The sequence below is a fragment of the Eurytemora carolleeae genome, unplaced genomic scaffold (genome assembly GCF_000591075.1).
Source record: "Eurytemora carolleeae unplaced genomic scaffold, Eaff_2.0 scaffold2532, whole genome shotgun sequence".
Classification (NCBI taxonomy): Eukaryota; Metazoa; Arthropoda; class Copepoda; order Calanoida; family Temoridae; genus Eurytemora; species Eurytemora carolleeae.
The window spans coordinates 30-12,728 of record NW_019398775.1 but is presented as its reverse complement, the minus strand read 5'-3'; the positions used below and the strand labels follow the sequence as shown (position 1 = coordinate 12,728).

General features: G+C 32.8%; 1 protein-coding gene across 1 annotated transcript; it reads left to right on the top strand.

Annotated features, from left to right (window-relative positions):
• Positions 1-4,171: 4,171 nt before the first annotated feature.
• Positions 4,172-11,890, top strand: LOC111717635 (uncharacterized). Its single transcript, XM_023493130.1, has 13 exons — positions 4,172-4,257; positions 5,283-5,330; positions 5,651-5,789; positions 6,953-7,068; positions 7,599-7,667; positions 8,629-8,681; positions 8,910-8,963; positions 9,459-9,519; positions 9,802-9,975; positions 10,166-10,263; positions 11,141-11,197; positions 11,590-11,634; positions 11,809-11,890. The coding sequence occupies exons 1-13, from the start codon at positions 4,192-4,194 to the stop codon at positions 11,888-11,890; spliced, it is 1,062 nt and encodes a 353-aa protein (XP_023348898.1). The 5' UTR covers positions 4,172-4,191.
• The last annotated feature ends 809 nt before the right edge of the window (positions 11,891-12,699 follow it).

The following is a 12,699-nucleotide window of genomic DNA, read 5'->3' as shown; positions in this document are numbered from 1 at the left end:
CAGTTTGTTTCATTGTTCTGACATCTTTTGTTACTATTTTCCTTAAAGCTTACATAAATGTTTTTCAGTTTACTGAAAAATCTTACATTTAAAAAAAGTTTTACAACCTCCCGAGGCCATCTTTTGTTTATTGCAGTAATAGTTGAAATTTTTTTTCGATAGGATCATGTCCTCTATCAAAAGACTCTCCATATATTTTTTTAAATATTTTCTCATATTTTTCAACTTCCTCCAATACATCTTTGGATGGATAAAACAAGGATCCTCTGGATTTTAAATCTATTTAATCACAGTTTGTTTTCTCCTCGCCGACTCTGACAAGGCCGGGAACTTTTGTACGGAGTTTTTTTGCAATAAACCCACATACATATATTAGTGCCTGTTTAGAGGACTTTTTTGAGCTGAATTTTCCGCACTCATAGATTCCTGAATACAGTTAAAGTTAGCCGTTTTCAAGGAATAAGATTCAGAATAAGTTGCATTTTATGTTTGATAATTATCTTTAGGATTAGAAGAACACTTATAAAAATAGATATTTTTAGAAAAATCCATCACCACAGACATAAAAATTTTAATTTTTGGAAATTGAAAATACCTTCGATCATTTCAATCTGGTTCTAGAATAAAGAAACTATTGAATTGATGTAAACCTTTGAAGGAAGGATGTAAACCATGGAAGGAAGGGTTTAAACCTTGGGAAGAAGAATTAAACCTTGGGAAGAAGGATTAAACTTTGGGAGGAAGGATTAAAACCTTGGGAGGAAGGAAACAAACATCGGGAGGAAGAGTTTAAACCTTGAAAGGAAGGATACAAACATCGGGAGGAAGGGTTTAAACCTTGGGAGGAAGGGTTTAAACTTTGGGAGGAAGGGTTTAAACCTTGGGAGGAAAGGTTTAAACCACGGCAGGAAGGATGTAAACCTTGGGAGAAAGGATTTAAACCTTGGGAGGAAGGATGTAAATCTTGGGAGGAAGGGTTTAAACCTAGGGAGGAAGCGTTTAAACCTTGGGAGGAAGGGTTTAAACCTTGGGAGGAAAGGTTTAAACCATGGGAGTAAGGATGTAAACCATGGGAGGAATGATGTAAACCTTGGGAGGAAGGATGTAAACCTTGGGAGGAAATATGTAAACCTTAGGAGGAAGGATTCCAATGTTGGGAAAAAGGATTACGTTATGAGGAAAAATTTAAACATTGGGAGGAAGGATATAAACATTAGTTGGAAAGACTATGCCTAAGGAGAAAGGTTTTAAATCTAAAAAGAAAGTTAAATCTCGGAAACAAGGATAAGTGGGAATATTTTTTACTTTGCTTCTCCTTTATAGTTGCACAAATCTCACTGAGCATTAATAAATTTTCCATCGATCTGAAAGCCAAAATTATATTTAAAGAATTAAGTTGTATCTGCACTAACTTGATATATTAACTAATTTGTTTGGTTGGACTGTAAAATCACTCTGTTTATCAGAGTTCAATCATTTCCCTTCAACTGCTATGGGGGCACTGGGTTTGTTTACATTCCTCCCAGAGTGTTCAGTACACAATATGCGTATATCTGAGTTTGGATACAGGTTTATTTAGTGCGTTGTATATTTTATCCAAGAAATGAATTAAGGGTTGAGTAGTGTTGTGCTTGGCTCTGAAGCCATACTGATGTTCATAAAGTAGTTTAAATTTATTCAAATATTTTATGATTTGACTTTCTGCCACTTTTTCTAGAAGCTTTGAAAACGAAGAAAGCAAACTTATAGGCCTATAATTTGTAAAATTATCCGTTTCCCCAGCCTTGAAGATTGGGACGATTTTTGCAGTTTTAAGAGGGGTAGGAATAAACCCAGTTTTGAAAGATAAATCAAATAAATGACAGATAGGACACAAGATAATTGGTATGATAGACTTCAGCAAATTTGTTGAAATTTTGTCTGGTCCAGAACTGTTTTTACTTTTTAGTTTTTTAAGAGCATCATTTATAATATCAGGGGTCATATTTGTAAAAACAAAGTTTTCAACTGTTCCCTGTGACAAAAAGTCAGAAAATTGTTTTTTAGTACCCTTTATAGTTTTTGCCAGATCAGGACCTATATTAGCTAAAAAATTATTAAAACCCTATGCAAATTTAGAAAGTTGAAACATTCATCTCGGATCGTAAAATAATCAATTTAATTCCAAACAAATCAGATATTAGAAACAATAGTCATCGATTATTTTTCGACTCATTCGTATATAGTTAATATTTCATAATATTTTTGATTTTGTTTTTCAAAATAATATTTAGCTGGCGCTGGATTTTTGAACATTCCTGGAAAATATGAAAATGTCGTCTTCATTATCAATAATCCTCGCAACAGGAATAAATGTTTTCAAAAGTAACTCTCAGATCATGAAAAATAAAAATATTATGAAATATCAACTATATGCGAATGTGTCGAAAAATAATTGATGACTATGACATCTTGCCATCGGTCATTGACATCTTTTCATGGAGGTATACTTGAAATTACGCTCATCACAGTCCCTTTATATTTTGTGTGTTTAAAAATAAAGATGTTAGAAAGTAGTTGAGTAAGATAGGGTTGAATACTGCAGGCAATATTGTAAAGTGGTTTTCTGTATTATTATTTATGTATACACACTCAGGTCTAGGGGGGGGGGGTGTTGCCCTCAAGCCGGGAGGAGGGGAGTGCCCCCTTGGGACTGTAAAATAGTTAACTAAAGTTGGTTTTAAACCTGATTTCCCTCCCCTAGCCTACACCATCGTTTTATTGTTTACGTCCAGACCACAAAACCATACAAAACACTTTAAAGAATTAAAAATTGAATAACTCGAAGAGAAAATATTCCCCCCTCCTCTCCCTTTCTGTCCCTCTNAAACTAGTTTTGATGGTTAAAGAAGAAATTCAATGATACATAAATCAAAAACTAATAAAACAATTAAAAATGATTCCAGAATAAATAAGAAAATAAGAAAAAAAATAAAATAATAAATGAATGAAATTAAATAATGAATAAAATAATGAATATAAGTTGTAATCTCTGTTGGTCTGTATGTTTTCAGATCACATATAATTCATGAGCCCCTTGACCGATTTGCCTCAAATTTTGATTAGGGAACTCGGAAGGCCCACGGGAATGTTCTGAGCTTGGTTTTAAGATTCCAAGTTGAGTGGGTCGACTTTCAGAAAGAAAATTTAGTTTCCCGGTAAAATCGTTCAAGTGCGGGTAAACGGCAGGCGGAAGTAACCTTTAGTAACCTTGGTTTGTTTTTAATCTTTGTGAAGAAACAATCTCAAGAACTGACGAGGGTGGTGACCACGAGGGTCAACCCAGACCGAAATATATTTTCAATAAATGTGGAACTAACATCTACTTTTTTACTCTACAGAGGTTTGGTCCATCACCATCACCGAATTTTAAAAGTAACCTCATTTCTCATGAGCTACTGTGGTAATAATTAATAATTGAATTATTTAAGATTTGACGAACTAAAGAATATTATTTCATTCTTAGATTTTTTAAACTGTCAATTCTTCTTAGAATTTCTCTCTTTAGCTTTGCATGCTGCATTCCACTTTTGGAGAGAAACCACAATTGAAAATTATCAATTGAAAAAAAGAAACATAGATATCTCGATCATTTTTGCTTAAACGAAGGTTTCAGCTGTACAATTGTACATGTCCCTTTTTAGACTGAGACCTGTCCAGCATTTTTTCAAGCCGTTCGTTAACGGAATATCAGAATGGTCAATTTTTTTTGGTTTTTTCGTTTTTAGCTCAACGTTCCTTATTCGTAATAACTATATTTCCGTTCCTTCTTGAATTTATCGTTTTTAACAGCGTTAACGGAACCTTCCATATCCGTTAACGATATTGTCCGTTCTTTCTTGATTGATTGTTAATAATCTCAATTATATTAACAGCGTTAACGTAACATTGCCCAGCCGTTACAGTCCCTTTTATAAACAAAAAATTCAATTCAATAATGAATTAATCTATATATTTATATAAGTTGTAATCTCTGTTTGTCTCCCTGTCTGTTTGTTTGTCCGATCATAACTCAGGAACCCCTGGACTAATTTGCCTCAAATATTGATAGAGGAACTTGGGAGAACCACGGGAATGTTCTTAGTTTGGTTTTGAGATTCTAAGTTGAGNATACCTGGTGTAAATAAATAAACTGTGTAGATAGAATATGGAATGTATGAAATATATCTAGGTGTTCACAGATTCTATATAAACATGAACAGAAACCAACAAAATCAGGTACCTTGATCTTGACCTTGACCTTGACCTTGAACTTGATCTTAACCTTGACCTTGACCTTGACCTTGACCTTGAACTTGATCTTAACCTTGACCTTGACCTTGACCTTGACATAGATCTTGACCTTGACCATGACCTTGACCTTCACCTTGAACTTCACCTAGACCACTGGTACCCAGGGTTTGTTGCACACAAATTTTACCCAATATCGTCTAGCTAACAGAGATAGATAGCAAACAAAGAGACACCCAAACAAAACTTTTTCAAAACATAATAATGAATATAATCATAATGTAACTATTATTCAAATCTCTAATACACAATTGGGCCTTACACAATTTCATGCAAAGCTATAATCTAATTTTGTATTAATGTTCAAAATCATGCAAGAAACTTTGATTCTGTATTCATGCGCAAAAATATTTGTTATGAATGAATGCACAATTCTGTCTAAAACTGGTTTCTTATTGATATGCAAATGATTCAAAATTTCGTGGGAAAAACACGAAACTGTTGTGTGTTTTTTGTGTAAACTCTACTTGACCTTGACCTTGACTTTGACATTATAAGCTTAATCTTGAGCTCAAACTTTCCCTTGATCTTGATATTGAGCTTGTCCTTAACCATAACCCTTACCTTAAGTTTTATCCTGATCTTCACAAATATCCATGACCATAACCATTCCTAGATTTTCTTCTTTTAAAGGCATGATATTCTTGAACGCCTAATCTTGATATCCAATGTGGGCCTTTTCAATCTTAAGGATAAATGCTTTTTCCCACAGTAAGAATTGGGGATGACCAACATAAGATGATATTGAGGGTAGTGGGAGAAATATGAATAGATTTGAATTTAAGATAAAGATATTGAATCTGAGCTGAAATCTTTAGAATGGTGGATATCAAGATCAAAGCTTTTTCTTAATCTCAAGATTAAATATTGATTGTTCTTCTCTTGCTATTAATCTTCAGATTAACAGATCAGGATTAAGGATATCCCATTCTAAAGTTTTCTGCTCTGTTCAGGGAATGTGGAATCCATATGGAGTCCAAGGATTTCAGTTCCTGCCTCCAGTAAGTACTTCTTAGATAAAGTGAAATAGAATTAACTTTAAACTTATAAAACCATGGCAAACAATTTAAGGATTAAAAAACTTTTAACAACTTGTCATTTAAATCTGAATGTTTTCCTTCCACCATCATTTTAAGTTAATGTATTGATTATAATAATCAATATTTATAAGAGCAAAGAAATTTTTACCTTTTCATGATTATACCAACTTCATCTACACAATATAGAATGTTCAGGCTTTTAATTGAAAATTCAATTCTGTGAACAAGATAAAGAAATTGAATTAAATCAAATCTATAGACAAAAATTTCATGTTATCTAGGAGGATGGTGATAGAACTGGAGAGATGCCCTCCTCTGTCCCTCTCATGAACCCTCTACTTAGTCCTATGATGGTTCGGGGCAGTGCTCCTTACACTCAATTCAGCATTAACGGGCCTTACGGTCCTGTTCAGTTTCAGGGTAAGGTGTTCCATATAAAGCTATGAGTGTTGATTATTTCAGCTGTAATGGATGTCCTGAGGCCAAATTAAAGGAATTTAAGCGGCGGTTTAAATTTAAGCAGCTGCTCAAATATTGTTGGTTCCACTTAAATTTGAATTAAATTTTTCAAGATTTAAGCCGGCGGTCAATTAAAACTAGTTTTTGGGGGATTTGAGACGTGTCTTAAATTCATTAAATTCAGACACTGGTCAAGTACAGTTTGATTTAGCTGAATAGGACCCTATGGTCCTGTGCTTGAGGTGCTTTACAGACATAAAGATTAACTTGAACAAACCACAAAGATTAAAAAGAACTAAGTGTCCTCATACTCAGCAAGAGCCTTATTACACTTAGATTAGCTAAAATGAAGTTTCAGAGAAAAGGTCCTTCATGGTCCTAATGAGATTAAATAGAACGTATGGTCATGTATTTAGTTTTTTGGTCAAATGAGTATTGACAAATTCATCTTTAATGAACCTCATGGTCCAGTGCAGTGCAATTTAGATGAAATGGATCTTATGGTATTTTGCAGTTTAAGTGTAAGGTGCTCAATATATTACTCAGTTTAACTTGAATGAGCCACACAAAGCTATGTAATTCTCTAGGGTAACATGCTTCATGCACTTCAGAAGATTTTAAAAACTTCTTGTCCTTTTGTCCCACTCTATTTTGCTGAACTGAAGTTTCAGATTAAGATGCTCCATGCACTTGATAAGATTAAATAGAACATATGGTCCAGTGCTGTTTCAGGGTGTTTTGTACTTTCCCAAGGGCCTTTTTCCAAGGGTTACTTTACGAGTGACAATTTTTCAAGTAGCAACTTCCCAAATTTGCAATTATCGAAGCAGCAACTTCCCAAATGTACATTTCTGGAAATTCCTTAAATGTTAATTTCCAAAGTTTTTATCGTCTGGGTTAATAAATAATTTCAAAAGATTGAATCCTAAAAACAAACTTCCAAAATAATCCCTCTACAAGATTTTAAAGAACAAATTTTCGGTCTTTTTTAGCAATAAGAATACAAAAACGTTTTAAAGATATTAAATTAATCCTGACATTTTTCTCTAAAGTACTACACTCTCAGTTTCAGTACCATACCTTTAGCCAGCTATGCCTGAGGAATCTACAATTTACTTTTTCAGGATTTCCAGTTGGGGGCCAAAATCCTCTGAATGTCAATGACATGAACCAACTGAGTGAGATGAATCCTGATATGAATCCTGAAATGATGAACATGATACAATGGGGTCAACAACAGGTGATATGTTTCTAAATTAACCCTTTCACACAGAATGAGAAACATACAGTGAAGTCAGGAAATACAAGAAAACCATTTTGTGATTAGTTCATTCAATATAGGAACTCCAAAGTTGGATTGTTACAATCCGATTATTTTCATTAAACTGAAACCATCAAATATTGATAAAATTAATAATGATTTCACAAATTCCCTAATTGGTCACAATAAAATCTAGCCAATATTGTATATAACATCAAGTACCTGTGGCAATTCAATATTAGCCTTATCGTGGCTTAACACCATTCATAGGCAAAACCTTTATTTTTTACCATGAACCCGAGTTTTTCAGCATTGCTGGCACTGAAAGTAGAGTGACTCACATCTATTTAAATTAAGGCCAATAATGGCCTCCCGCCCCCGCCCGATGTGAAAGGGTTATTTATTGGTTTTTAATAAGTTTTACATTTGACATTATTAGGACATTAAGTTAGTAAAATGAATTTCAATCTTATTCAAAGATGAAGGTTTTAATTTTTCCAAAAATCTAGGGGCTCCAGCCTATTATCTACCCAATGATGATGATGGTTCCTCTAAATCAGGCTCAAATGAATCAGCAGGTATCTTATCTTTGTCTTAATCTCTTATTACTAGAGTTCACATAATTCCAGAAAACAAAATTCATTTTGGAAACAGATTGATTGGGCAAATTTTTGATCCATGAATTAGAATTCCAGGATAATTTCAGATGAAATGTAAGCTGAAATTTTCTGGTTTACAAAATGGAAACCAAAATTTTCTGGTTTACGAAATGAAAACTTTTTTGGTTTACAGAATAGAAACTGGAAAAATATCCAAGTCCCTTTCTATAAACTGGAAAAAATCAGATTTTGATTCCCTTATCCCGAAAAATTTCCGGGAAGCCTTTCATAACTGGAAAAATTACTGATCATTTCTGTTTGTAAACCGTAACCCAAAATTCCAGTGGAAACCTTACATTGCCATTGAAAATTCATCCAATCAAGTCATTAGCATCAAATAAGAATTTTTAATGCATATTAAGTACAGATATATTGAATAGTAAGAATTACTGCAGCTAGATTTAGAGCTTAAGGCTAAGAACTGTATTAAAAAGTGTTATTTGATGCTGATTATAAAGACCAGTGGTACTGCATGATGGAAAACTTAGTGAACCACCTCAAGACATCAGACTTATCATTGTTATTTAACCCATTACCCATATGATCAGAACCCTATTGTCAATATGAAAACTTAATCTAAACTGTAGAGACATTTTGACATTGAAATTGATTATATTCAGAACTTAAAAACTTTGCATCTTAATGACTTCAATAACATTCCCATTAACACAAACAATTTTCAGCTTCAAGTGTGAAAGGTATCTATGTCAACATTGAACCAATATGTTCAGGTTTAGTCATGACGGTTTCAGTGCTAATGATTTTTTTGGCAAATTATATCCAAATAATTTGTGGACACTAAGCTTTCAGTAGGGGTTGTCATATCATTATGCTAAAAACAAAAATTATTTTGTTTAGTTATTTTTATTGTTATTTTCAGTTCCCTGATGTTGTGGAGGATGGGGCCCAGGATGAATTTCTTGATGCAGTCAGGAATTTAAATATTTTTAGACATCAATGCATTCACAACAACGCAGCTTTTAACTGCGTAAATGTAAAAATCTTAAATCATATCCTTTAGTTTAGGAGTTGATCATACAAAATCCTCCATTTTAGAGTTTTACTTGCAATGCCTTCCACTTATCAGATATAAAAATTTTGAAATGTGTAAACTTAAATCATCTTGTTTTATGAAAAAAATATTTGATACATTGTATACAGTGATTTCCCCTATGATACCAGATCTGATCATGATGTTACCCCGGATCTTGTCAGGTAATACAAAGGGGATGAGTTAATTTTAGAAAATGTTATTGGATTGTGGCCTAGTTAAGGAATTTGAGCTGCAGCTTAAATTTGAGAGGCGGCTCAAATATGATGGGCTCTACTTAAAATTGAATTTCATGTTTCAAGATTTAAGCCCAAGCTCAATTAAAACTGATTTTTGACGAATTTGAGATGCAGCTCAATTTCATTAAATTCGGACTCAGCAGACATAATTTCATAAGATCTTCCATTTAAAAGAGTTGCATGTCCAATTAACATTTCTGAACAAAATTCATGAAGCATCATCTGAAAATTTTATTATTTTCAATCACAGGTTTCTATAAAAAAAGGCTAGGAAGAAGTTAAGAGAATTAACTGTTGAGGATATGTGCTGTTAATTCTTAATGTATTTAGTTTTTAGCAAAATATTTTGAATTTTAGGAATTATTTTTAAGAATGTGGCAGACAACTTGATAGTTTCCTTTCTTAAATTCGTGTATTTAGAGCAACCACTGAGACTGAACCTACCTATATGAATGAAGAAAATCAGCAGACCACAGAACAGGTGAATTTTATTTGAAACCCATCTTTTACATCAAACACGTAGGGTTTGCAAAAGGACTAAATAATTTTCACTAACCATCCTTACAAAGATGGCAAGGCCTAAATGTGATAAAAAAATTTCTGACTCCAAAAGTGTTTAATTCTGATCATTTCTACCATTGCTTCTATAAGCAAGAAATGTGCAAATTACTTTCACAGAAAACACCCAAATGCAGATAAACAAAAACATGGATATCTAATTCATACTTAATTAAAAGTCACTTTATTGGTTCTAAATTTCCAGGAACAACCAAGCTATGCAAATGACCCCGGGATTGTTGAAGTAACCAGCTCTGGTGTACAGTCACATAAACCAGTCTCTACAGTACACCAGGCCAGCAGTCTGCGCAGAGGGGCAACCAGTGTTCACAATTTCGGGGAAGAAGAACCACGAATTAGAAATCAGATGCGGGCACAGGTAATTACAAGCCTGTCTACTGAATTATTGAAAGGAATAGAAGTACTTTTGGAATTTTAACTGTATTTCAAAATCTATTTTTCAAAATATTTGTTCTCAGATTCCACAACATTTCTTTTCAAATGTCCTTATTTCAACATCAGATATTTTAGTAAAAAATCCTGGGAAATATAGTCTGGGTTTTATCTAGAGTGTACAGCCAGGGCACAAAAGCAAGGAATATGATCTGGCGTCTAGAAAAGAAAAGTTTAAAACCTACAGCTACAATAGATCGAAACAAGCAAATAGGTGAATAATTTTATATTAAATAGAAGAAACGTAAAGCTCTTACCATGGAAACGATTTTAAATTCCTGTGTTTTTAAAGATATTAAGTTCAAAGCTTTCAAATGCTATCCAAGCATAATTAAGACTTAATTGACACCTAAATTTTAACAATATTGTTTTAATTTTAATTGACCTGAGCTGAAAACTTTAGAATGTGATATCCTTAATCCTGATCTGTTAATTAATCTGGAGATTAAATTCATGAGGACAACAAGCAATATTTAATCTGGAGATTAAGAAAAAGAGTGGATCAAGCATTAATTCCGCTATCCACCATTTTAAAGTTCCCAGCTCTGAGCTGAAAACTTTAGAATGAGATATCCTTAATCCCGATTACTTAATCTGAGTATCCAATGTACACACTTTTGATTTTCTTCTTAAACCGTTCTTTCTTGGATATAGTAGAGAAAAATCAAAAACCGGTTTTTCTTATTTTGAGAGTCCCTCCCGTTTCTGTATATAATCTTAAATGGCACGTAAAATTTCAAATTAATCGGCTTCTTATATGCGACTCTGATTGGTTGAATTTTATACACTTTTCAGGATACAAGGTTAGTCTCGATATTAAGAAAAAGAGAGGATCAAGCATTATAATCTCGATATCCACCATTCTAAAGTTTTTAACTCTGATTATTTAACAAATTCAGTTCTTTAGAAGTACATTTATTGCTTCTAGACATAAATACATATTAAATAAAGAGTGTAAAAAAGGAGAAGAAGTTGAGAAGGTCTTCTCCGGTTCCAGGGTCCAACACCACTGATTTGCGGATTTCCTAATCCTCTTTCGGGGATTTCATATCCTCTACAGTTCTTAATTTTGAAATATGTAATTTGTTTAGATCTTACACCTTGTCAAGGACCCAGTCAACTGTTTCTAATTTTCAACCCAGCGAAAGGTTAAAATATTTTTTATAACAGAGGCTGAAACTTTTAAGTTAATTTCGGTAAAGCTGTTACATCAGACCAATGAGAGACATTAAACTCCAGGGGTTTAATGAAAACACTTCATTTGGGATGATAAAGAAACATCTCAGACAACTTAAGTTCAGCCTAAAAGTATAATTTAAAATGAGCGGAGCGTCCATTTTTACGGCATTTTGAACATCATTTTAGAGATGATGTTTCCTCATAAAAGGTTTTTAATTGTTGTAAATGGGGAATTCCCTTTCTTGGAGTATCTTGAAATTACAATTAAAGTCCCATTTAGGTGGAAAGGAAAGCAAATACCACCGTACAAACGGATTAAAATCTAAAAGTTCTAACCACAGTTTGTAATTCAAAATTTTAGGCCTCCAACTGTTCTACACATTCCAGATATTAAACCAAGACTTAGGCAATCACCATGAATAAAATGTATGAAATTATAAAGAAAAAAAGAAAAAAATTGAATGAAACTTAAAAAGCATGATTTTTTTGCAATCATAAACATCCTCAAATCAACGATTCCCAGATTTTATTTCTGGAACAATTTACGTCTGATTGATTGATTGATTGATTGTGGATACAGGAAGGATGAAGACCATAGCTCAACCCAATCCCTATTCCCCGCTGTTATAACATCTAATCTCAGGAAAGCAGACACTTATTAAATCTGAAATTAAGAAGTTTAAACTTTTGTATAAGATAGAGTGTTTGTATTTGCAATGAAAACTTTTGAATAAAAGTAATTGACTTTTGCAATTTGTAAAAACTATCAAACACTGCATCTGCTTAACCAATGAATTAGACTATCTATTTTACATTCAATCTTTTTTGGTTGAGAGCAGTATTTTAATTGGAGCAACGATGGATCTGGCTCAGCAAAATGAAAATAACAAACAATATACAGGAATTCTGTTAAAAATTAGAACAATGCCACATTTTAAAAGCTTCTGCAAGGCATAATTTTAAGTGACCTTCCATTTAAAGAGGTTCATGCCTAATTCATAAAATTTTAATCTAATCTCTAATCATAGAGAATAGAATATATATTAGAGTGGAATTTAAAGAATCCCTCGGTATGAATGAATAGATTATCAATAGATAGCAACGTAGAATTTGTACACTCTCAGTATAACAGCAGTATTCGGACGTCACAAGTGTCAACTGTCTTTATGTTGCCACCTTTGAAATCAGCTTTCAAAATTATAAAGATTTTTATTTAATTTATACAATTGATCAGACAAAGCTTTTAAGGGTACCATCTTTGCATTGAGGGTCAATTAAAATTACCCTTGCAAGTTACAGTCCCTTTAAAATATAAATAACTGTCTAAACTAGTTTTGATGGTTAAAGAAGAAATTCAATGATACATAAATCAAAAACTAATAAAACAATTAAAAATGATTCCAGAATAAATAAGAAAATAAGAAAATGAATAAGTGAATAAATGAATAAACGAATTAATAAATAAATGAAC